The 27215-nt window shown below is 45.8% G+C and overlaps 1 protein-coding gene and 1 long non-coding RNA gene across 5 annotated transcripts in view; one reads left to right on the top strand and one right to left on the bottom strand.

Moving 5' to 3' along the window:
• LOC120997966 (probable cation-transporting ATPase 13A4) overlaps window positions 1–27215 on the top strand; it is a 261365-nt gene that overhangs the window by 166839 nt on the left and 67311 nt on the right. For 2 of the 3 annotated variants that reach the window (XM_040428350.1, XM_040428352.1), the window contains exons 14-16: window positions 1867–2017; window positions 4082–4165; window positions 6688–6844. In XM_040428350.1, coding sequence (XP_040284284.1) covers window positions 1867–2017; window positions 4082–4165; window positions 6688–6844 — 392 coding nt within the window. The remainder of the gene's footprint in view (window positions 1–1866; window positions 2018–4081; window positions 4166–6687; window positions 6845–27215) is intronic. The other variant, XM_040428351.1, reaches the window with a different exon arrangement.
• Window positions 7618–26269, bottom strand: LOC120997967. 2 transcript variants are annotated; one of them, XR_005778268.1, is made up of 5 exons: window positions 26254–26269; window positions 22650–22655; window positions 21203–21207; window positions 14889–14892; window positions 7618–7783 (listed from the first exon to the last, which is right to left on the bottom strand). It is a non-coding gene; the product is annotated as an uncharacterized LOC120997967 (long non-coding RNA). The 2 variants fall into 2 exon arrangements; XR_005778269.1 differs by lacking the exons at window positions 21203–21207; window positions 22650–22655 and adding an exon at window positions 22560–22569.

Consider the following 27215-nt stretch of genomic DNA (forward strand, 5'->3'; position numbering starts at 1 on the left):
TTTACACTGCATAATAAAGAAGAAAATAGAGAAAAGGGAAAGAGGAAAAAACTCATCAACAAAACTAGCATATGACAACACACAATCTACAACCTTCATTGATATCTCTACATTAGAGATACTGTACATTAGAGATACAGTATACGGTATATATCTTAACTGTGAGGGCAAAATCTTTGGTCATAAAGTGATGTTGGAATATGATTATTATCTTAAGGACTGATCCTATCAGTCTCATATACATATACAGTAAATATATATATATACGCTAACACAGCATTATAATGTGACAAAAAGTGACAGTTTATGGCTATGGGTAAATGTATGGTAGCCGGTGGTAAGAATCAGCCTATTTAAAAAAGCACATTGCACTGCAGGATTTGTTGTGCTTTTTAAAATTAAAAAAGGTACAGAAATTATCCTTTTTTGGGGGCAGATGCCTGACAAAAATGTTCAATTGGACAGTCCACTATGATGCACAAAAACAATAAGTTCAGCTACAGGTATGCTCTGATGAAATGACAACTTTCAAAATGAACTATGCAATAAAAATAAAAAAATGTGCTTTTTTTGTCAAAAATTTTCAACTGGACAGAGCCACTATGATGCCCCAAGACAATATCAGGCTGAAAATCGGATTAAATAATGCTTTTTTAAATTAACTATAAAAAATATGTTTTAATAAATGATCAGTTGGACAGAGTCCACTGTAATTATGACACATATAACTATGGTACACTACCTAATAAAATGACTGCCAGCCTTCCTGAGGCAGCCTGTTTATGATTGTGGGGCCCTCTCTCCTTCTGTACCAGTCTGTAACTCGTCTTGTTTATGCTTAGTGCAATTGTCTGTATACCCCTTTTCTATATGTACAGCGCTATGGAATGAATGGCGCTTTAATAATAAATGATAATAATAATAACTAGCCTCAAGTGCATATTATGTTGCATGAGTTGGTGACTTCCCATGTAGGATACAGAAGCAACAACCAGCAAGCTAAACTGTTTCTGAATATCACTACTTGCAAATAGATTAACTATCAATTAAACTAATATCAGTTTTGATATATGAATACTGGCAAAACGGTGACAAATGATTTACATTTTGGGTATAGACTCCAGTATACAGTATGTTTCTAATCCACCATAGTGAAATTGCAAAGGGTCGATAATGTGTTTCATTGCAAACTCATCAAAGTACCAGGGATGCAAAATGTCAAATAAATTCTATTATGTTAACAGCTATAGCACTCTTTATTATTTAGTGGCTTGGTTTGGTATTGCATCCCAAGCCCAGTCACTTGAATGCATCCATCAACTGATCAGCAGGGTTAGGTGTCGGGACTCAGACCCCCACCAATCATGTATTGATGATCTATCCTGGATATAGGAGCTCAATATTAACTCCCATAAAACCTCTTTAGAGGGAATGTTATGGGATTTTATAATCCATGGCCTATCTGCATTGGCTCATTCTTTTCTGTACCTGGTACTGCAGCATTTCCTAAATGTAGGCTGTCAATAATTAATTTCCATGAAACCCTTTGAAGCTGCAACAGTCAGCTTCCCCTTATGCCAGATACAAAATGATGATCCTTTAGTTATTACTAGATGGTTTGTTATTCCCACTGATCAGGCAGAGACCTGATTCCCTAATAGCACTTTAATCTGGAGTAGCTCAGAGGTCAATCAAATTTCTTAGAAATAAGAAAATAAATCTTTTTTCATGTACTTTGATGTACCGAAATCTGGAAGTTGTGATTATCTGGGATTGATCATCATTAAATCTAGCAGACTTACTGTAAATATTGTACTGATTCAGTTGTAAAATACTTTTTGTGATAATATCTGCATTGTTTTGCAGTTTCCAAGAAGGATATTACTTTTCTCCTGGAAGTAGCCTGCCTTGGAGTCCGCTGCTAGGAGGAATGGTCAGTTGTCATTCACTGATTGTCCTGGATGGCAAAATACAGGGAGACCCACTGGACCTGAAAATGTTCCAGGGTACAGGATGGGTATGTTCTGTGTGTTATTGATGAATATATTGAACTTCTGTAATGGAAAACATGCTATAGGACAAATTCAATTCAGATTTTTTATGTAAAATTCCTGAATCATAAATTTCTGAATAGCTCACTTAACGTTGATTAAACATTTAGATCAGGACATATGTGTGCATATATATATATATATATACACTGCCTGTCCCAAAAAAAAGTAGCTACCAAAACAAAATAAGATTCTCAATGGGGTTAAGGTCTAGACTCTGGTGGCCAATTCATGTGTGAAAATAATGTCTCATGCACTCTCAACCATTCTTTCACAATTTCAGCCCAATGAATCCTGGCATTGTCATCTTGGAATATGCCCGTGCCATCAGGGAAGCAAAAATCCATTGATGGAATAACCTGGTCCTTCAGTATGTTCAGGTAGTCAGCTGACCTCATTCTTGGAGCACATACTGTTGCTGAACCTAGACCTGACCAACTGCAGCAACCCCAGATCATAGCACTGCCCCCACAGGCTTGTACAGTAGGCACTAGGCATGATGGGTGCATCACTTCATCTGCCTCTCTTCTTACCCTGATGTGCCCATCACTCTGGAACAGGGTAAATCTGGACTCATCAGACCACATGACCTTCTTCCATTGCTCCAGAGTCCAATCTTTATGCTCCCTAGCAAATTGAATCCTTTTTTTCTAGTTTGCCTCTCTAATTAGTGGTTTTATTACAGCTAAACAGCTGTTCAGTCCCAATCCATTGAGTTCCCTTTGCATTTTGCGTGTGGAAATGCTCTTACTTTCACTATTAAATATAGCCCTGAGTTCTACTGTTGTTTTTCTTCAATTTGATTTCACCAAACGTTTAAGTGATCACCGATCATGATCATTCAGGATTTTTTTCCTGACACATTTCTTCCTCGAATACGATGGGTCCCCTGTAACGGGGCGATGAAGGCGCAGTCGGTCTCCCATCAGTCGCAGACCTGCTGCTTAGCTTCGGGAGCGAGGATCTGTGTTTGGCCTCGTTCCCAGGGCAGCTTTGCTAGTTGGGAGGCTCCATGCTCCTAGGTCTACCTTGAGCACCGAGCTGATCACTCGGTGCTCTACTTGGCTGTCTGTCGGTCATGTGACGCTGGCCACGTCACATGACCCTCACTCCCTACTATAAATACAGGCGGCCTGCTGGCTATAGGTTGCCTGTGATTTTTGTCTCTAGGGCTATGTGTACTATTATTATTGCTTCCTACTTGACCTCTGGTATTGACCTTGTTTGTTTCCTGACCTCGCTTTGGCCGCTCCCTTGGTACCTACGCTATCTCTCGGATTTGACCTCGGCTCGTTCTCGGATTTCGTCTTCTGCCTCATCCCTTGTATTGATGTGATCTCCCGGACCGACCTTGGCTAGTTGACCCGCCATTGCCTTTACCATCACTGGGTACTGTTGTCTTATCTACTTCCCTGTCTACCCGTTTGCCTTAGTTTTGTGTACCGCCTTCTGCCTTGGCTGTCTGTTCCTCTCTTTCTATGTTCGCTCTGCTCTACACTTACATAGGTCAGGGACCGTCGCCCAGTTGCACCCCGTCACCTAGGGCGGGTGGTGCAAGTAGGCAGGGACAGGGTTCAGGGTGGCAGTTTAGGGGGTGCACTTCCTCTCTACCTTCCTTACCCGTGACAATCCCCACTATCCTTCCAGTTTTTAATAATGCGTTGGACAGTTCTTAACCCAATTTTAGTAGTTTCTGCAATCTCCTTTTGTTTTCTCTGCTTGATGCATGCCAATGATTTGACCCTTCTCAAACAGACTAACATCTTTTCCATGACCACGAGATGTGTCTTTCGACATGGTTGTTTAATAAATGAGAAGCAACTCATTGCACTAGTTGAGGTTAAAACACTTGTTGCCAGTTGAAAGATAATCGCCCATGCAGTAATTATCCAATAGGAGGCTCACACCTATTTGCTTAGTTAAATCCAGGTGGCAACTTTTTTTTGGACAGGCAGTGTATATATATATATATATATATATATATATATATATATATAATGAGATCATTGCTCAATAATTAATGTGTTTAGGTTCTACAAGATACTGATGTCAACAATGAAGATGAGGAATCACAGTCATATACAACTGTTAAACCAGGACCAGATTCTGAAGAGGTAAATTTTCAAACAATATATTTGCATTGAAAATGTTCCTCTGTTGTATATAGTATAGTATATGTACAGTACAGACCAAAAGTTTGGACACACCTTCTCATTCAAAGAGTTTTCTTTATTTTCATGACTATGAAGGCATCAAAACTATGAATTAACACATGTGGAATTATATACATAACAAACAAGTGTGAAACAACTGAAAATATGTCATATTCTAGGTTCTTCAAAGTAGCCACCTTTTGCTTTAAATACTGCTTTGCACACTCTTGGCATTCTCTTGATGAGCTTCAAGAGGTAGTCCCCTGAAATTGTCTTCCAACAGTCTTGAAGGAGTTCCCAGAGATGCTTAGCACTTGTTGGCCCTTTTGCCTTTACTCTGCGGTCCAGCTCACCCCAAACCATCTCGATTGGGTTCGGGTCTGGTGACTGTGGAGGCCAGGTCATCTGGCGCAGCACCCCATCACTCTCCTTCATGGTCAAATAGCCCTTACTTTCAAAGTTTTCCCAATTTTTCGGCTGACTGACTGACCTTCATTTCTTAAAGTAATGATGGCCACTCGTTTTTCTTTACTTAGCTGCTTTTTTCTTGCCATAATACAAATTCTAACAGTCTATTCAGTAGGACTATCAGCTATGTATCCACCTGACTTCTCCTCAACGCAACTGATGGTCCCAACCCCATTTATAAGGCAATAAATCCCACTTATTAAACCTGACAGGGCACACCTGTGAAGTGAAAACCATTTCAGGGGACTACCTCTTGAATCTCATCAAGAGAATGCCAAGAGTGTGCAAAGCAGTAATCAAAGCAAAAGATGGCTACTTTGAAGAACCTAGAATATGACATATTTTCAGTTGTTTCACACTTGTTTGTTATGTATATAATTCCACATGTGTTAATTCATAGTTTTGATGCCTTCAGTGTGAATCTACAATTTTCATAGTCATGAAAATAAAGAAAACTCTTTGAATGAGAAGGTGTGTCCAAACTTTTGGTCTGTACTGTATATACAGCAATATAAAGTATAGTATTTATTTCTGTAGGTCTGTAGCAAATTTTCTTAAAATTCAATTTGGGTCTGATTCATCTTAAGGCCATAGTGATTCGATTTTGGCACACATCGATTCTATTTGAATTGAAAAAAACTTTCATTGCCTGTATTGTTTCTCTCCTTGAGTCTACCAAGTCAAATCACTTAAAACTTGAATTTAGTAGAATCTGAATTTTCCTTTTATTTTACGTCAAATTCCGAATTTTTACAATTGATGCAATCATTTCTAAATGCAAATCATTATTTATGTTTGACTGGGTTCACATCACCGTTTAGTTTTCTGTACTTCCGATCCATCAGAAAAATACAAAAACATCTGATCCTGTATTTTAAGCATTCGTTATGCACATTTTGCATCCCTTTTAGCCATTTTCGCCTGACGGAAAAATAAACTTTGTGTAGGATTTTTTCTGCATCCAAAATAACAGATCTCAGATGGAAATGGCTAAAATGGATGCAAAATGTGCATAACTAAACATAACTAATGCTTAAAATACAGATTTTTTTAATTTTTGTTTATTTTGCTGTTCTTCTGAGGGATTAAAAAAAAAGAAAACTAAATGGTCCTTACTGGAACACCTAGGCCTCTTTCACACGACCGTGACGGATTGGCTCCAGATGCGTTCAGTGAAACTCGCACCATTTTGCAAACAAGTTCAGTCAGTTTTGTCTGCGATTGCGTTCAGTTGTTAATTTTTTTCCACGCGGGTTCAATGCGTTTTGATGTGTTTTTCAAGCGCGTGATAAATAATGGAAGGTTTACAAACAACATCTCTTAGCAACCATCAGTGAAAAACACATTTCATCCGCACTTGCTTGCGGATGCAATGCAGTTTTCACTGAAGCCCAATTCACTTCTATGGGGCCAGGGCTGCGTGAAAAACGCAGAATATAGAACATGCTGCGTTTTTCACGCAACGCAGAACTGATGCGTGAAAAAAAAGCTCATGTACACAGACCCATTGAAATGAATGGGTCAGGATTCAGTGCGGGTGCTATGAGTTCACTTCACGCATTGCACCCGCGCGGAAAACTCGCTCGTGTGAAAGGTGCCTTAGCACATACTGTATATTTTAATACTGTGTGGGTAGCAAGCATTATCAATACAGCTGTAGAGCACCATAGAACCTTGCGCTATTTGCACGGTGTGCCATTCTAATTCATTTACATTATACATTATAACAGCATGCAATGTTAAAAGCCTAGTAGTGTAATTAGTGTTGAGCAAATCGAAGCTAAACAAATTGACTTCGATCCGAATTTCAGGTAAAATTTGATTCGCCACGAAGCTGAATTTCCTTGCGCTTCATGGTAAAAAAGAAATTTTTGGAATCAGCTACTTTTATTTTTACTGCCTACAAATGTACAATAGATTACACTATTCTGCTTGTTATGTTAACAAAAGTGTGAACAGAGCCTTAAACACTACAACGACAGCATTTGTGACAAAACTTATTATCTTGCAATCAGATTCCAGTGGAAGGTGTAGCGATCCTGCATCAGTTTCCTTTCTCATCCAGTCTACAGCGTATGTCAGTCATTGTTGAGGTCATTGGAGGCAATGAATTTCTCGTTTTTATGAAAGGAGCTCCAGAAATGGTAGAACAATTTTGTGCACCAGAAACAGGTATTACTACGAGAGCATACATTTTTAGCCTTAATTTTTGGTTGTTTATTGGGTTTTGTAGGATAAGAACAGGATTATTTCCTTCAAGTGAATTATGCATAAAATATATAATGTAGAGAAAATTTGGTATAAAAACTAATTCAGAATACGACGTTTTAAAATATTATCAGACTCTATTCATACTGGTGTGATACCTACTACATATTGTGTCACCCTTGATGGATTCATTTTTATGATTCCTCTCCCATTAGTGTGTTTAGACTTTTACAACATTAGGGCTTATGCACACAGCCGTTGCCCGGCCATTCTGTGCCTTGTGGGCTGCAATTTGTGGTCTCCAATGTACGGGCAACAATTGTGCGGATGTGGCAGACGGATCCAGACCCACTGAATGGGTCTGCTATCCGTCTGCACTGCAAAAAAATAGAATAAGTTCTTATTTTTATTTTTTTTGCAGTGCAGAGAAAAACCCCACACAAGCACTCCATTGTGCTTCTGTAGGGTTCCATGCCTCCATTCCGCACCACACCCTCCCGATTGCGGACTCATTCAAGTAATTGGGTCCGCATCAGTGATGCGGCCGACATGAGCCCTTATTCTGACATTCTAAATTAATAGGCACAGCACCAATATGTAAATAAGCAATTCTTCTGTTTCAGCTCACTGTTTCCTTTAATTCTGCTTTTTCACATTTAGTAGTGTTGATCGAGCACCAAAGTGCTAGTGTGATTGAGTAGAACTCTTTGCGATGCTCGGGTGTCCTACCCAGAACCCGAGCACAGTGGAAGTCAGTGGGAGAACCCCAGACACCCGCTGCTCAGAGGGGAGGGTGTCGGGATTCTAGTCAGGCTAAGGAGTCCCTGCTTTGACTCCACATATAGCTATATCCATATATGGAGTCAGTGCTTGGGGACACCCCAGTGTATTTAAATCTATTTTCTGGCAGGATTTGAACTCCCAATGTTGTACATTAGAGGCAAGGACCTTATCCACTCAGCTATAAAGCAGAATGCTAAACTGTGTCAGAAAAACCTCATAGTAGTTTCTGATGTAGTGAGTATTCCTATTCAGCAGAATACTTTTTATATATTTCTGTGCTATTTAACATGTAGCTCTATAGAGGCAAGGATGTTAATCACTACACTAATGTACAAGGTTGGGAGTTTGAATCCAGAAACATTTCAGAAATAGAGATTAAATTGATATATTTAATATTTTTTTTAGTAATTGTAAAAAATGTATGGCACAAAATAAAAGTATAATTACAAAAAAATAATAATATATATATATATATATATATATATATATATATATATATTTGTGTTAGGCGCTTACGGTAGTACATTAAAGAGCCCTGGGATGCAGGGAAAGAAATGCAGTTGGTTGTGGTGTGCCGAAACCAAGGATGAGGTAGGCCTAAGAAAGAAGAGGGCCCACCCAAGGAAAAGACATAAAAGAAATGAGTTGTAAATGAGTGGAGTGGTGGGAGGGACAAAGCTCAGACCTCAGACGGTGCAGGAGCCAGGTAAGGTGGGTGCCCTAAATAGGCTGGAGGCGGACCTCAGCCCCTCCCACAAATCCAGGCAAATGCCTTAATACTTGTGTTAGGCGCTTACGGTAGTACAGTAAAGAGCCCTGGGATGCAGGGAAAGAAATGCAGTCGGTTGTGGTGTGCCGAAACCGAGGATGAGGTAGGCCTAAGAAATAAGAGGGCAAAAATGGAAATAAACCAGTTTATTGTAGCCAATTAATACATGAATAGCTCAACCCGACATGCTTTGGAAAGCCACTCTCAACTCTTGCGCTGGATTGGGAATGTATCGTGCGTAAGCGGATGACTTCCAGCGCCCCAATTTCTTGATGACATGAGTAGGGATGTTGGCACTGGAGGCCGTGGATGCAGCTCCGATGCGAAAGGAGTGCCCTGAGTAGTTGGCTGCGTTGAGGCCCAGTTGGGTGAGAAATGACTTGACATGGGTCATGAAGGTGGTGGTGGTGAGTACCGACCCATGAAGTTGAAGTAGCGGTTGAGAGGGTAGAAACTTGTGAAGCTGACTGTAGGTGTCCAGAACCCTTACTGGACACCATTTTTTGTGCGTGGGGTAATATGAAATGTTGACGGGTGAATGCTGACTACTCTTGGAGTGAGGTATGGTCAGGATGTAATGATCCAGGTGTTTCGTCAAGTGGGAGACAAGAAGACAAGTTGAGGTTTGGGTCGTGGAGGTTGTAGTGAATTCCCCGGGTCTCAGGAACCCGTAGAAGGCTAAGTAAATTGCAGTTTTGATGACGGAGTTGGTATCGGTATCAAAAGGCGTGGCGTCCAGCAAGTCGGATAATGCTTTGAAGACATGACTGTTGATGGGCAGCCTCTGGGCTGGACGTGCGGGTTCCGTCTTCTGAATGCCTCTGAGTATTGTTTTGATCTGGTGTGAGGCCATGAAGTTGATGTTGTTGGGATGCATGATTAGCATATGATGTTGAATGCCAGTAAGATATAGTTTGATGGTGTTGTATGACATTTTGAGTTTGAGGTGGCAGAAAGAAGCAAACCCCAAAAGAGACGTCATGACGAAAGGGTGCGTGATGTTGTGTTCCAACAGGAACCTGTTGAATAGTGTGAATGCTCTGTTGTATGTTCTATGTGTATTGTCAGACAACGCTAAGTGGGACAAAGACTGGCTATGCCGCATGATGACCTCTAGTCCAGAATGAGTTGTTGAAATGATGGAGTGCTGGAGGCCGTGGGTGATGCTGATGGGAGAGCCTGATGAAATGCCTGAAATTTGAAGCGAGACAAATTGTCAGCTGCCGAATTGCACACCCCCGGGACATGGAAACAATGCAAGAAGAAATTATTGCAGGCGGCCAGCCAAGTAAGTCTTCGCATAAACCTCATGATTGTGAGGGATTTAGAACGACCTTTGTTGATGATCTGGCAGGTTGCTTGGATGTCTGAGTAGCACCGGATCGACATGTTCGCCCATAAATGACCCCACGCCACGGCCGCCGCTACGATGGGATAGATCTCAAAAAGCGCTGAGGTAGTGGAGAACCCTTCCAGACCCTGGACCGCAGAAGGCCAGCTGCCCCACAGCCAATCGTTCCCAAATATGGCCGCAAAGCCTGTGGTAGATGCCGCATCTGACCAGATAGAGAGGGAAGAGTCCGACAGCTGAGGGAGAAACAAGCTTCTGCCATTCCAGGTGGACAGAAATCTCCTCCACATGCCCAGATCCGCAGCAGCGTGGGCATCCAGGGACAATCTGTGCGAGTCGTGTAGGAACAAGGGGAAGAGGTGCAGAAGGCGTGATATAAATGAGCGACCCTGGGGTATGATGCGCATGGCAAAGTTCAGGGAGCCCAGCAGGGACTGTAGTTCTTTGCGGTTGCAGGTGCCGAGTTAAAGATAGCCGTCTATGTGGGTGAGAATATCCTGGATCTTCCCGGATGGCAAACTGGCTTGCATTGAGGCTGAATCCAACTGGATACCCAGGAAGGTGATGATCGTGTCTGGCCCCTCTGTCTTCTTGGTGGAGAGGGGTACCCCCAGTTCTTTGAACAGCTCGATGGTGGCTCTGAGGCTGGAGGGGGGGGAAGTGTTTTCCTCCACCAATAGGAAATCATCAAGGTAATGTAATACCAACGGGCACCTTGCTACATTCAAAAGCAACCAGCATAATGCTTCTGCAAATATGTCGAAGATGGCCGGGCTACTTTTGGAACCGAAAGTCAACCGGGAGAAAAAATAATAGACCCCAGACCACTTGATGCCGTGCAGGTGCCACAGTGTAGGGTGAATCGGTAGCAATTTGAAGGCGTTAGCGATGTCGGTTTTGCTGAGCCATGCCCCGACCCCTGCTTGTATGATGGCTGTGATGGCGTGATCAATGGTGGTGTATTGCAGAGAGAATTCCTCCGAGGGAATGAGGGAGTTGAGACTGGGGTTGCCTGAACCGTGTGGCGCCGATAGGTCGATGATGAGCCTCTGTTTCTGGGAAGATTTTCCAGTGACGATGCCAATGGGGTTGGTGCGCCATGTGGCGAATGGGGGGGTTTTGAAAGGACCTAACACAAAGCCCTTCGTCACTTCTTGGGCTTTGAGGGCGTCAATGGCGGTGGGGTTGTGTAGAGCGGATAAAAGATTGGGACATTCCAGGGTGCCAGTTGGCATGGACAGGATGCCCGTGTGGAAGCCTTCTGTCAACCCTGAAACGAGGAAATCTGAGAGATGCCTGGATGGGTGTTGTGACATAAACGCTGTAAAAACTGGCATGTTGATGGTTGTTAGATACGGTTTTGCAAACATTTTATTTGGGCACATGGACTTGGCATGCACCCGGAAGCATTTGGCACATATATGTAACAATTTACACCCGCTATAATTGCAGGACCCCTCATTGAAATTATTGTAAATCTGGGATTTGCCCAGAAACTTGATCGGCCGACCCAGCTTGTCCCGGGCTGACCTTTCCGGGACCCCGGAGGGACCGGCTGCTTGTGAGAGGGCCTGTCTGTTCGACGTGTTCGGGCAGAAATTGGTGGTGTGGGCCGTGGAGGAGCAGTGTGCACAGGCTGGGGTCCTAAGGCCTGCGAAGTGGCGACAGAATATGACCGTGTCGATCCTCGCCCAGTTGGAGCGGACTCCGTACTGGGAGAAAGCCCCCGCCACTTTCGCCGAAAAAGACCTGTGATAGTCATAGAACGCTGACCCTCCGTATTTGTTGCCCAGGTCCACCAGTTTGTGCATGTAGAGGTCGAATTCCTCCCTTCTGTTGGGGTAGACCGCACAGATGACCTCTCTATAGATTCCGAAAGCCAAAACGAATTCGGGAATGGTCAATTTCCTATTGAGCCGGGCATCCCTGGACTTGACCACAACTGAAACCTCGTCATAGGCATAAGTCGTGTTCTTGACCACATCCTGGGAGGCAATCAGAAGGGAGGCCAGGTTTACATCCTTACCTTCCAGGATATCCCTTTTCAAGTGCTCTGGTATCATGTGCGCCGGGTTGACTTCCTGGTCCTCCAGGCTAACGGACGGCGTGATCACCGGTAATCCAGCCGGTGCCGGTGACGCAGCCGGTGGCGGACCTGCCAAGGAAAGGGTCGTGGTGACCGATTCTAGCCTCTCCAACCTGGCATTCACTGTAGACATGGATGTCATCAGAGAGGCCAGCATGGCATGGATGTCCCCGGTGCCGGACTGGCTAGGTCCTTCCCCTGCATCCCTATTATCGGTTGATGCGCGCAGCAGCCGGAACAGCTCCGCTTTCCTTGCCGTGGCGGGGAAGGGAACATGCCGTTTCCTCAACTCCGCCGTAATGCGCGGAATTGTCCAGGATCTGATGGATGCTGGACTGGCTAGATCGTCTCCCAGGGTAGCAGTGACGGATCTAGCAGGGGTGCCAGGCAGGGAGAAGTTTTCTAACCCATCCAGAGACATACTAAAATAAAACAGTTGATTAGCTTGAGGAAACACCGGATCGTGCTGGCAAGCTAGCTAGGCCGGACGGCGAAAAAATTATACTTGCATGGTGACAGATGAGGCCCTGCTAATTTGCCAAGCGGCTTGAGAGGCTCTACCTATGAGTTGGCGCGAGGGGTTAATGAAGCCAATTGTTGTAGTGGCAGGAGCGTTGGCATCTCGGTGACTGTAAGACAGGACTAGGGGAAGGGAGTGACAGGTGAGGCCCTCTCTATGCAACATGCGAGGCGGCTTACTAACGAGTGGCGCGATGGGCGGTTGCCTCTGAACATTTGAGGCGGGGTGTCGGCCTCGCGGGACCACTAACTGATGGCGAAGCCAAGAAGGGGGTAACCTAGTGGGATGATGGTGCCCCTAAAGCCAGCACGCTGACCCTAACGGGACCATCCGAAATGTAAGGAAAACCTTTGTTAGTGAGCAGGTGAACGTACCTGGTAGCAAGAAAAATTCTCCGGATACACGGTAGTGCAAAATATATTATAGGTTGACCGCCTGAAAAGGGGAGGGTAGACATAAAATAGTATGATGAAATGTTAAATGCATTTTGTACATATAGCATGACCCGGAGGATCATGACGGTTGCCTGTGAAATTACAGTTTGCGCATGGTGTGAAAAAGAGACCTGCGGCGTAGCCGTATGCCTATGCACAACGTGGGAACGTGCGGTTTGCAACCAAATGTTTTTTTGTTTTTATTCTATGACATGAGGCGGAATACCAGTAACCTCCTTTCTCTGTTTTTACTTTTTTGTATATATATATATATATATATATATATATATTTTTTCATGCAGCAGAACCAATTGACATCCCTTCCCTTGGCCCCTTTTTTTTTTTTTTTTTTTTTCGTTTAATGTGGGGGCTGCTGGGGTGATTTTTATCTGGAGGGTGCTTAGTTTGGGGCGTGCTGGATGCCCCCCTTGCTGCAGCCTGCGCAGGAGGGGGCCTGCTGTGGGACCCGTGCGCCCTGGAGTTCCGCCGGCCAGCCGAGCCGGACTGCCCGACGGCGGCCCCCCGCATCAGATGCACCGCGGACGGCTGCCGGGACACTGCGCACGCGCAGACGTATCGCCGCGCATGCGCAGTACCCCGGCCGCGCGTGCGCAGACCAGGCACCGGGACGCGGCCGGCCGCCATCGGCCGCGCGGCAGGAGGAGCGGCGGAACAGGCCGGAGGCGGTGGGGAGGGGATGCCTGTGGCAGCGGTGTGCCCAGTGAAGGCGGTCATGAAGGGAGGGTGTACCGTGTGCACCGCATCTGTGCTCCTGCAGCCGTGCACATGAACATGAGGAGGGGGGGGGCATGAATGTGGATGGTTGTGGGGTGATATGGACTGAACAAGAAATGGGGGACGAGCCCAGAACCCCTGCCTGCGGCGCAGGGGTGCTGACCGGAGTGTTGGTACTGTGTGGGTAGATTTGCCTGAACAAGACATGACAGAAATGAGATGCTGGTGACTTATGCGAGAAAGCCGTGACATTAGTGCAGCGTTTTTGAAATGAAATGAACAGAAATGGGGGATTAGCCCAGAAAACCATTACCCGCATGCTGCAGGGGTGTTGACCGGAATAGTAGTACGGTGTGGACAAATTGTGCATGAACAAGGCGTGACAGAAATGAATACTGGTGACTTGTACGAAAACCGTGACATTGGTGCAGCGTTTGATGAAATGAAATGAACCGGTACAGGGGCAACCGTGAGGCCCCGGCTGTACAGTATGAATGACTCACAGTTTAACGGGCAAACGCGACCCACAGTGAACCGAGTGAAGCCGGAAAAATAGAACAGAAATGCTCCAAATCCAGAAACAGACGGCGACGAAAACTCTCAGAAATTCAGCGGCTCGCAGGTAACTCTTCAGAAACTCCACAAGCGACTTCCTCTCACAAAGCTCAGACCTCAGACGGTGCAGGAGCCAGGTAAGGAGGGTGCCCTAAATAGGCTGGAGGGGGACCTCAGCCCCTCCCACAAATCCAGGCAAATGCCTTAATACATATATATATATATATATATATATATATATATATATATATATATATATAGATAAAATCATACTTCTGATATATATGAATGCATTATATGTGGGAAACTGCTACTGATGTTTTTAGCCATGATATATTTACATATATGATAATATATTATATATTCTAAATATATAGTAATATATGTAAATATATTATGGCTAAAAACTTATATACAATGGATATAAAAAGTCTACACGCCCCTTTTTAAAATGTCAGGTTTCTGTGATGTAAAAAAAATGAGACAAAGATAATTCATTTCAGAACTTTTTCCACCTTTTAATGTGACCTATAAACTGTACAACGCAATTGAAAAACAAACTGTAATCTTTTAGGTAGAGGGAAGAAAAAATATAAAAATAAAATAATATGGTTGCATAAGTGTACACACCCTTAAACTAATACTCTGTTGAAGCACCTTTATTGGGTATGAGTCTATCAGCAAGCATGGCACATTTTGACTTGGCAAGATTTGCCCACTCTTCTTTGCAAAAACACTCCAAATCTGTCAGATTGCGAGGGCATCTCCTGTGCACAGCCCTCTTCACCCCACAGATTTTCAATCGGATTCAGGTCTGGGCTCTGGCTGGGCCATTCCAAAACTTTAATCTTCTTCTGGTGAAGCCATTGCTTTGTTGTTTTGGATGTATGCTTTGGGTCGTTATCATGCTGAAAGATGAAGTTCCTCTTCATGTTCAGCTTTCTAGCAGAAGCCTGAAGGTTTTGTGCCAATATTGACTGGTATTTGGAACTGTTCATAATTCCCTCTTCCCTCTTGCTGCCACCACCATGCTTCACTCTGGGTATGGTGTTTTTTTTGGTGATGTGCAGTGTTGTTTTTGGGCCAAACATATCTTTTGGAATTATGGCCAAAAAGTTCAACCTTGGTTTCATCAGACCATAACACCTTTTCCCACATGCTTTTGTGAGACTTCAGATGTGTTTTTGCAAAATGTAGCCTGGCTTTGATGTTTTCCTTCGTAAGTAAAGGCTTTCATCTTGCCATTCTACTCCATAGCCCAGACATATGAAGAATACGGGAGATTGTTGTCACATGTACCACACAGCCAGTACTTGAAAAATCTTCCTGCAGCTCCTTTAATGTTGCTGTAGGCCTCTTGGTAGCCTCCCAGACCAATTTTCTTCTCGTCTTTTCATCAGTTTTGGAGGGACGTCCAGTTCTTGGTAATATCACTGTTGTGCCATTTTTTCTCCACTTTATGATGTCTTCACTGTGTTCCATGGTATATCTAATGCCCTGTAAATTCTTTTGTACCCTTCTCCTGATTGATACATTTTAACAATGAGATCCCTCTAATGGTTTGTAAGTAGTGTTGAGCGAACAGTTCGAGCATAGTTCGGGTCCGTACCGAATTTTGGGGTGTTCGTGACACGGACCCGAACCCAAACTTTTTCGTAAAAGTTCGGGTTCGGGTTCGTCGTTCAGCATGTATTTTGGCGCATTTTGAAAGGCTGCAAAGCAGCCAATCAACATGCATCATACTACTTGCCCTAAGATGCCATCGCAGCCATGCCTACTATTGGCAAGGCTGTGATTGGCCAAGTGCAGCATGTGACTCAGCCTCTTTATAAGCTTGTGCGCACGTCGGGACGTGCTCACTCCCGATGTGAATAGAACAGGGATAGACGCAGCTGATGCTAGGGCGAGAATAGGCAGGGATAATTGAATAACTGGAAGCAAATTTCTCTCCTCCACCTGTGATTCATCTGAACAACTGCAGCTGAGCTGCTTTTTTGATAGGGATTGGCTATTTTTAGAGTGGCCAGAGTGATTTTTCCATCCACATGTACCTGGGCTGACCGCCGGCCGCCATTTTGCGACTTGTAGTGCTGCAGCAGAAGCTGCCACAGTGTGCATTCCAAAGCTCCAAACAAGTCAGACATCTACACCTGGGATTCAGACCAATAGCGATTTAGCAGCACAGTCCAAGGCTATTTTTTTTAAAGGTTGTGCAGACCATTTTGTGGCACATGTTACTGGGCTGATAGGCGGCGGCCATCTTGGGACTAGTGCTGCAGCACAATCTCTCCCAACGTCCATTAATCACTTGTAATAGTGGTCTGTGCCATAGAAATCCTACATCAGGGACTTGGGTGTGCTTATGTCACCCCTACTAATACCAGTCCACCTGTAATCCATACAGTGAAAAGCCATAAAGTATTCCAGTGAGGGAATTTTTTATTTATTTAAAAAAGGCCAAGTTAGTTTATCTGGCGTTCAATATACTAGATACAGTTAGGCCTGCGTTTCATACATCTGGAATTAGCAAACTAATGTGCTGGGGTTGGGAAAACATATATGTACCCATACTAGAATCTGTCAAAGAAAGCGGTACTCACATATAACAGTCATTCCATCTGTAATCCATACAGTCAAAAGACTGAAAGTATTCCAGTGAGGGAATTTTTTTTATTTAAAAAAGGCCAAGTTAGTTTATCTGGCGTTCAATATACTAGATACAGTTAGGCCTGCGTTTCATACATCTGGAATTAGCAAACTAATGTGCTGGGGTTGGGAAAACATATATGTACCCATACTAGAATCTGTCAAAGAAAGCGGTACTCACATATAACAGTCATTCCATCTGTAATCCATACAGTCAAAAGACTGAAAGTATTCCAGTGAGGGAATTTTTTTTATTTAAAAAAGGCCAAGTTAGTTTATCTGGCGTTCAATATACTAGATACAGTTAGGCCTGCGTTTCATACATCTGGAATTAGCAAACTAATGTGCTGGGGTTGGGAAAACATATATGTACCCATACTAGAATCTGTCAAAGAAAGCGGTACTCACATATAACAGTCATTCCATCTGTAATCCATACAGTCAAAAGACTGAAAGTATTCCAGTGAGGGAATTTTTTTTATTTAAAAAAGGCCAAGTTAGTTTATCTGGCGTTCAATATACTAGATACAGTTAGGCCTGCGTTTCATACATCTGGAATTAGCAAACTAATGTGCTGGGGTTGGGAAAACATATATGTACCCATACTAGAATCTGTCAAAGAAAGCGGTACTCACATATAACAGTCATTCCATCTGTAATCCATACAGTCAAAAGACTGAAAGTATTCCAGTGAGGGGATTTTTTTTATTTAAAAAAGGCCAAGTTAGTTTATCTGGCGTTCAATATACTAGATACAGTTAGGCCTGCGTTTCATACATCTGGAATTAGCAAACTAATGTGCTGGGGTTGGGAAAACATATATGTACCCATACTAGAATCTGTCAAAGAAAGCGGTACTCACATATAACAGTCATTCCATCTGTAATCCATACAGTCAAAAGACTGAAAGTATTCCAGTGAGGGGATTTTTTTTATTTAAAAAAGGCCAAGTTAGTTTATCTGGCGTTCAATATACTAGATACAGTTAGGCCTGCGTTTCATACATCTGGAATTAGCAAACTAATGTGCTGGGGTTGGGAAAACATATATGTACCCATACTAGAATCTGTCAAAGAAAGCGGTACTCACATATAACAGTCATTCCATCTGTAATCCATACAGTCAAAAGACTGAAAGTATTCCAGTGAGGGGATTTTTTTTATTTAAAAAGGCCAAGTTAGTTTATCTGGCGTTCAATATACTAGATACAGTTAGGCCTGCGTTTCATACATCTGGAATTAGCAAACTAATGTGCTGGGGTTGGGAAAACATATATGTACCCATACTAGAATCTGTCAAAGAAAGCGGTACTCACATATAACAGTCATTCCATCTGTAATCCATACAGTCAAAAGACTGAAAGTATTCCAGTGAGGGGATTTTTTTTATTTAAAAAAGGCCAAGTTAGTTTATCTGGCGTTCAATATACTAGATACAGTTAGGCCTGCGTTTCATACATCTGGAATTAGCAAACTAATGTGCTGGGGTTGGGAAAACATATATGTACCCATACTAGAATCTGTCAAAGAAAGCGGTACTCACATATAACAGTCATTCCATCTGTAATCCATACAGTCAAAAGACTGAAAGTATTCCAGTGAGGGGATTTTTTTTATTTAAAAAGGCCAAGTTAGTTTATCTGGCGTTCAATATACTAGATACAGTTAGGCCTGCGTTTCATACATCTGGAATTAGCAAACTAATGTGCTGGGGTTGGGAAAACATATATGTACCCATACTAGAATCTGTCAAAGAAAGCGGTACTCACATATAACAGTCATTCCATCTGTAATCCATACAGTCAAAAGACTGAAAGTATTCCAGTGAGGGGATTTTTTTTATTTAAAAAAGGCCAAGTTAGTTTATCTGGCGTTCAATATACTAGATACAGTTAGGCCTGCGTTTCTTACATCTGGAATTAGCAAACTAATGTGCTGGGGTTGGGAAAACATATATGTACCCATACTAGAATCTGTCAAAGAAAGCGGTACTCACATATAACAGTCATTCCATCTGTAATCCATACAGTCAAAAGACTGAAAGTATTCCAGTGAGGGAATTTTTTTTTTATTTAAAAAAGGCCAAGTTAGTTTATCTGGCGTTCAATATACTAGATACAGTTAGGCCTGCGTTTCATACATCGGGAATTAGCAAACTAATATGCTGGGGTTGGGAAAACATATATGTACCCATACTAGAATCTGTCAAAGAAAGCGGTACTCACATATAACAGTCATTCCATCTGTAATCCATACAGTCAAAAGACTGAAAGTATTCCAGTGAGGGCATTTTGCTTATAAAAAATAATATATTTCATTGTGGTGCGAGTTGAATCGCAACAATGAAGAAAAATACTATTAAGGGACGAGGACGCGGTCGTGGTGGTGTCCGTGGAGCCTCTGTTGCTGGTAGAGGACGTGGCCGTTCGGCCCCAGGCGCACACAGTAGGGAACGAACTCCCTCAACTAGCCGGCAGAATGTACCGCAATATCTCGTGGGGCCCAATGCCGCTCTTAGGATGGTAAGGCCTGAGCAGGTACAGGCATTAATCGATTGGGTGGCCGACAGTGCTTCCAGCACGTTCACCACATGGTCTTCCACCCAGTCTTCTGCGGAAAGCGCACAGGTGGCACCTGAAAACCAAGCCCATCAGTCTGTCACATCACCCCCAAGCATATCAGGGAAACGGTCTGAGCCACAAGTTATGCAGCAGTCTCTTCTTCTGTTTGAAGACTCTGCTTCCAGGGTTTCCCAGGGGCGTCCACCTAGCCCTTCCCCAGTGGAGGAAGACATACCATGCACTGACGCACAACCACTTATGTCTCCAGATGAAGAGGACATGGGAATACCACCACAGCAGAGTCACCGACTCTCTGATGATGACGAAACACAGGTGCCCACTGCCGCGTCTTTTTGCAGTGTGCAGACTGAACAGGAGGAGGTCAGGGAGGGAGACTGGGTGGAAGACGATGCAGAGGACGATGAGGTCTTAGACCCCACATGGACTGAAGGTCGTGGCGATGACTTTCACAGTTCAGAGGAAGAGGTAGTGGTGAGACCGAGACAACAGCGAAGCCAAAGAGGGAGCAGGGGGCCAAAGCAGACGAGCCGCCGCCCCCAGAGTTCGCCTGCTACTGGACATCGCCAACAGGGACCCAGCCCCACAAAGGCAGCTTCAAAGAGTTCCCTGGCATGGCACTTCTTTAAACAATGTCCTACCGACAAGACCCGAGTGACTTGCACGCTCTGCCATCAGAGCCTGAGGCGAGGCATTAACGTTCTGAACCTCAGCACAACCTGCATGACCAGGCATCTACATGCAAAGCATGAACTGCAGTGGGGTACACACCTTAAAAACCAGGCACTCGCTGAGGCTCCCCCTGCTCCCTCTACCGCTGCTGTCTCGGCTTCCGCCTCGAGAGGAATGTTGCCACCTGCCGAGCAGCAAACAGAGGATGTGCCACCGACACCACCACCACCGCCACCGTCAACTAGCGTCTCCACTATATCACACAGCAGCAAACCTTAGAGAGGAAGCGCAAATTCCCCCCGAGTCACCCTCGAGCCCTTGGCCTGAACGCCAGCATTTCTAAACTGCTGGCCTTTGAAATGCTGTCATTCCGGCTGGTGGACACAGACAGCTTCAAACAGCTGATGGCCATGGCTGTCCCGCAGTATGTGGTTCCCAGCCGCCACTACTTCTCCAAGACAGCCGTGCCTTCCCTGCACATGCAAGTGTCCGATAAAATCAAGTGTGCACTGCGCAACGCCATTTGTGGCAAGGTCCACCTAACCACAGATACGTGGACCAGTAAGCACGGCCAGGGACGCTATATCTCACTAACTGCACACTGGATGAATGTAGTGGCGGCTGGGCCCCCGGCGGACAGTTCCTTGGCGCACGTCCTTCCGCCCCCTAGGATCGCAGGGCATCATTCTCTGCCTCCTGTAGCCTCCTCCTCCTACTCGGCTTCCTCCTCCACTGCTTCCACCAGCTCATCCGGTCAGCCACACACCTTCACCACCAACTTCAGCACAGCCCGGGGTAAACATCAGCAGGCCATTCTGAAACTCATATGTTTGGGGGACAGGCCCCACAGCGCAAAGGAGTTGTGGCGGGGTATTGAACAACAGACCGACGAGTGGTTTCTGCCGGTGGGCCTCAAGCCAGGCCTGGTGGTATGCGATAATGGGCGAAATCTCGTGGCAGCTCTGGGACTAGCCAGTTTGACGCACATCCCTTGCCTGGCGCATGTGCTGAACTTGGTGGTGCAGAGGTTCATTCACCACTACCCCAACATGTCAGAGCTGCTGCATAAAGTGCGGGCCGTCTGTGCGCGCTTCCGCCGTTCACATCCTGCCGCTGCTCGCCTGTCTGCGCTACAGCGGAACTTCGGCCTTCCCGCTCACCGCCTCATATGCGACGTGCCCACCCGGTGGAACTCCACCTTGCACATGCTGGAGAGACTGTGCGAGCAGCAGCAGGCCATAGTGGAGTTTCAGCTGCAGCACGCTCGCGTCAGTCGTACTGCCGAACAGCACCACTTCACCACCAATGATTGGGCCTCCATGCGAGACCTGTGTGCCCTGCTGCGCTGTTTCGAGTACTCCACCAACATGGCCAGTGGCGATGACACTGTTATCAGCGTTACAATACCACTTCTATGTCTCCTTGAGAAAACACTTAGGGCAATGATGTTAGAGGAGGTGGCCCAGGTGGAGGAGGAGGAGGAGGATGAGGGCTCGTTTCTAACACTTTCGGGCCAGTCTGTTCGAAGTGGCTCAGAGGGAGGTTTGTTTAAGCAGCAGAGGACAGGTTCACAAGTCGCCAGCCAAGGCACTGTACTGGAGGACGAGGAGGATGAGGAGGAGGAGGTGGAGGGGGACGAGGATGACGCAAGTTCACAGCGGGGTGGCAGCCCAGGCCCATCACTGGTGCGTGGCTGGGGGGATACGGTGGACGATGACGATACGCCTCCCACAGAGGACAGCTTGTCCTTACCCATGGGTAGCCTGGCCCACATGAGCGAATATATGCTCCAATGCCTGCGCAACGACAGCAGAGTTGCCCACGTTTTAACGTGTGCAGACTACTGGGTGGCCACCCTGCTGGATCCCCGGTATAAAGACAATGTGCCCACTTTAATTCCTGAACTGGAGCGCGACCGTAAGATGCGCGAGTACAAGCGCACGCTGATAGAGGCGCTCTTGAGAGCATTCCCACATGTCACAGGGGAACAGGTGGAAGGTGAAGGCAGAGGAGTGGCAAGAGGTCGCCAACGCAGCTGTGTCACGGCCAGCTCATCTGAGGGCAGGGTTAGCATGGCAGAAATGTGGAAAAGTTTTGTCTCCACGCCACAGCTATCTGCACCGACACCTGATACGGAACGTGTTAGCAGGAGGCAGCATTTCACTAACATGGTTGAACAGTATGTCTGCACACCCCTCCACATCCTGACGGATGGTTCGGCCCCATTCAACTACTGGGTTTCGAAATTGTCCACGTGGCCAGAGTTAGCATGTCATGCCTTGGAGGTGCTTTCCTGCCCGGCGGCCAGCGTTTTATCTGAACGCGTATTCAGCACGGCAGGGGGCGTCATTACTGACAAGCGCAGCCGCCTGTCCACAGCCAACGTGGACAAGCTGACCTTCATAAAGATGAACCAGGCATGGATCCCACAGGACCTGTCCCTCCCTTGTGCAGAGTAGTCCTTATTAACTGCCTAAAACATGTCTTGTTGTGCTACGGGCCACTTCTTTATTTGATACAAATTTTATGAAACCCACAGTTGAATGAAACTCTTCTCTGTCTGGGCGCCGGGGCCTAACCAGATGAAAGTGGCCGGTTAAACTAACGGGTGACATGAAGCCATAACCTCTGCCATGCTACCTCTGTCTTCTGTCTGGGTGCTGAGGCCTAAGTCAAATAAAGCGGTCTTCTGCTGTGCTGGGGGATATGAAGCTAATCTCTGACCTCTCTCCTCTGTCTGGGTCCAAAGGCCTAAATCACTGAAAGAGGCCTTCTCCTGTGGTGTGTGATATGATGCCAGAATATGTGCTGTGGGGCCTCTCTCCTCTTCCTGGGTGCAGGGGTCAAATAAACTAAATTGTGGCCTACTCCTGTGGTGGTTGATATGATGCCTGATTCTCTGATGTGGAACCTCTCTCCTCTGTTTGGGTGAAGGGGTCAAAGTAACTAAATGGTGGCTTCTCCTGTGGTGGCTGATATGATGCCAGAATATGTGCTGTGGTGCCTCTCTCCTCTTCCTGGGTGCAGGGGTCAAAGTAACTAAATGGTGGCTTCTCCTGTGGTGGCTGATATGATGCCAGAATATGTGCTGTGGGGCCCCTCTCCTCTTCCTGGGTGCAGGGGTCAAAGTAACTCAATGGTGGCTTCTCCTGTGGTTTCTGATATGATGCCAGAATATGTGCTGTGGTGCCTCTCTCCTCTGTCTGGGTCCAAAGGCCTAAATCACTGAAAGAGGCCTTCTCCTGTGGTGTGTGATATGATGCCTGAATATGTGCTGTGGTGCCTCTCTCCTCTTCCTGGGTGCGGGGGTCAAAGTAACTCAATGGTGGCTTCTCCTGTGGTGGCTGATATGATGCCAGAATATGTGCTGTGGTGCCTCTCTCCTCTTCCTGGGTGCGGGGGTCAAAGTAACTCAATGGTGGCTTCTCCTGTGGTGGTTAGTATGATGCCAGAATATGTGCTGTGGGGCCTCTCTCCTCTTCCTGGGTGCAGGGGTCAAAGTAACTCAATGGTGGCTTCTCCTGTGGTGGCTGATATGATGCCAGAATATGTGCTGTGGTGCCTCTCTCCTCTTCCTGGGTGCGGGGGTCAAAGTAACTCAATGGTGGCTTCTCCTGTGGTGGCTGATATGATGCCAGAATATGTGCTGTGGGGCCTCTCTCCTCTTCCTGGGTGCAGGGGTCAAAGTAACTCAATGGTGGCTTCTCCTGTGGTGGTTAGTATGATGCCAGAATATGTGCTGTGGGGCCTCTCTCCTCTTCCTGGGTGCAGGGGTCAAAGTAACTCAATGGTGGCTTCTCCTGTGGTGGCTGATATGATGCCAGAATATGTGCTGTGGTGCCTCTCTCCTCTTCCTGGGTGCGGGGGTCAAAGTAACTCAATGGTGGCTTCTCCTGTGGTGGCTGATATGATGCCAGAATATGTGCTGTGGGGCCTCTCTCCTCTTCCTGGGTGCAGGGGTCAAAGTAACTCAATGGTGGCTTCTCCTGTGCTGATTGATATAAAGCTGATGGTTGTGCCATCTGACATGGTTGCCAGGGTCTGATTCAATGGGGGCCTACTCCTGTGGTGGGTGATCTAAATGCCTGATTCTCTGCTGTGAAACCTCTCTCCTCCGTCTGGGTGTAGGGGTCAAAGTCTTTCAAAGTCGCCTTCTCCTGTGCTGATTGATATGAAGCTGATGGTTGTGCCATCTGACATGGTTGCCGGGGTCCCATTAAATTGTGGCCTACTCCTGTGGTGGTTGATATGATGCCTGATTCTCTGATGTGGAACCTCTCTCCTCTGTTTGGTTGAAGGGGTCAAAGTAACTAAATGGTGGCTTCTCCTGTGGTGGCTGATATGATGCCAGAATATGTGCTGTGGGGCCTCTCTCCTCTTCCTGGGTGCAGGGGTCAAAGTAACTCAATGGTGGCTTCTCCTGTGGTGGCTGATATGATGCCAGAATATGTGCTGTGGTGCCTCTCTCCTCTTCCTGGGTGCGGGGGTCAAAGTAACTCAATGGTGGCTTCTCCTGTGGTGGCTGATATGATGCCAGAATATGTGCTGTGGTGCCTCTCTCCTCTTCCTGGGTGCGGGGGTCAAAGTAACTCAATGGTGGCTTCTCCTGTGGTGGCTGATATGATGCCAGAATATGTGCTGTGGTGCCTCTCTCCTCTTCCTGGGTGCAGGGGTCAAAGTAACTAAATGGTGGCTTCTCCTGTGGTGGTTGATATGATGCCTGATTCTCTGCTGTGAAACCTCTCTCCTCCATCTGGGTGTAGGGGTCAAAGTCTTTCAAAGTCGCCTTCTCCTGTGCTGATTGATATAAAGCTGATGGTTGTGCCATCTGACATGGTTGCCAGGGTCTGATTCAATGGGGGCCTACTCCTGTGGTGGGTGATCTAAATGCCTGATTCTCTGCTGTGAAACCTCTCTCCTTCGTCTGGGTGTAGGGGTCAAAGTCTTTCAAAGTCGCCTTCTCCTGTGCTGATTGATATGAAGCTGATGGTTGTGCCATCTGACATGGTTGCCGGGGTCCCATTAAATTGGGGCCTACTCCTGTGGTGGGTGATCTAAATGCCTGATTCTCTGCTTTGAAACCTCTCTCCTCCGTCCGGGTGTAGGGGTCAAAGTCTGTCAAAGTCGCCTTCTCCTGTGCTGATTGATATAAAGCTTATGCTTGTGCCATCTGACATGGTTGCCGGGGTCTGATTCAATGGTGGCCTACTCCTGTGGTGGGTGATCTAAATGCCTGATTCTCTGCTGTGTAACCTCTCTCCTCCGTCTGGGTGTAGGGGTCAAAATAACTAAATGGTGGCCTACTCCTGTGGTGGGTGATATGATGCCTGGTTCTCTGCTGTGGGACCTCTCTCCTTTGTCTGGGTGCTGTGGTCAAAATAATAGTAAGTGACCTTCTCCATTGGTGGGTGACTTGAAGCCTGATTCTGTGCTATGGGACCTCACTCCAATTAATATTGTTTAATTTTTATTTATTTTATGTTAACTCATCATTTCCCTATCTACATTTGTTTGCAGGGGATTTAACTACATTTTGCTGCCTTTTGCAGCCCTCTAGCCCTTTCCGGGTGTGTTTTACAGCCTTTTTAGTGCCCAAAAGTTCGGGTCCCCATTGACTTCTATGGGGTTCGGGTTCGGGATGAAGTTCGGGTCGAGTTCGGATCCCGAACCCGAACATTTTTCGAAAGTTCGGCCGAACTCGTCGAACCCGAACATCCAGGTGTTCGCTCAACTCTATTTGTAAGCTCTCTGTGGACCATGGCTTTTGCTATGGGATGCGACTAAGAAAATTTCAGGAAAGACCAACTAGAGCAGCTGAACTTTATTTGGGATTAATCAGAGGCACTTTAAATGATGGCAGGGGTATGCTGACTCCTATTTAACATGATTTTGATTGTGATTGCTTAATTCTGAACACAGCTACATCCCCAGTTATAAGAGGGTTTGCACACTTATGCAACCACATTATTTTATTTATTTTTTATTTTTTATTCCCTCCACCTAAAAGACTTCAGTTTGTTTTACAATTGAGTGGTACAGTTTATAGGTCACATTAAAGGTGGAAAAAGTTCTGAAATTATTTATCTTTGTCTCATTTTTTTACAGCGCAGAATCCTGACATTTTAACATTGGTGTGTAGACTTTTTATATCCACTGTGTATATATATATATATATATATAAATGTTTCTGCCGGGATTCAAACTCCTAACCTTGTACATTAGAAGCAAGGACGGTAACCACTACACTATAGAGCTACATGTTAACCGGCACAGAAATTTAAAATAAGTTTTCTGCTGAATAGGAATACTCACTACATCAGAAACTACCATGAGGTTTTTCTGACAGTTTAGCATTCAGCTACAAAGGGTTGGGAGTTCAAATCCCGGCAGAATTTTTTAGCAATAGATGCTAAATTATATTTAAATACACTAACTCCAAACTCCGCGATGTACACAGAGAGCTATCACTGTGGGGGATCACGTAGCAGCATGACGTAGGTCAGCCGCGCTCCTTCTTCGGCTGTCGTCTCCCCTCTCGCTCACCTCTCTCTGCCTCGGCTATCGGCTATCAGGCGCGCATGGAACGCCGATGTAACGCTGCCTCCTGGCCAGACCTGGTTAACCGACTGCCGCTGGAAGACTGACTCCCCTGCCTGCTGCCTGCTGGGATCCGCTGTGGCCTTTGGGCTGATGGCTCCGGTCCTGTCGCTCGAGCCCGTTTCTCTGCAGCTGCTCCCCAGCATGATGTCCAGTCCCCTTTCCTGTGGAGGTGCCGGGTGCTGCTGGTTGGCTTTCTGCTTCTACTCCTGCTTTTTCTGAGGTGTCGTGTCCCGGCCGGCGGTGGTAAGCCCCTGATATGATGGATTGATGCCCTGATGTCTGCCTCCTCAGTCGTTCACAGTACCTAGCCTCCTACTATACAGCGCCCCCCTTGCTACGCCATTTTCTTCCTGATGCACGATGTCCACTCCTAGCCCTCACTTGTTGCACCTGATCCTATGTCGCCTTGTCGCCTGGGGGGTGTGAGGAGTTGGAGCTGGAAAAGTTAGTGGCTAAGCTGTCTGCGTGGGCGAAGCAGGGAACCAGGCACTCCGCGGGTTAATTGGCTGTTGGGACCCTCAGACGGAGTGCTGTGGACTGTGCTGATCCCTGATGCACGGCAATGGTGGTGGCGTGGAACCCTTAGACCTCCGTGCCAGCGTTCTC

Source organism: Bufo bufo, chromosome 4 (assembly GCF_905171765.1).
Source record: "Bufo bufo chromosome 4, aBufBuf1.1, whole genome shotgun sequence".
NCBI lineage: Eukaryota > Metazoa > Chordata > Amphibia > Anura > Bufonidae > Bufo > Bufo bufo.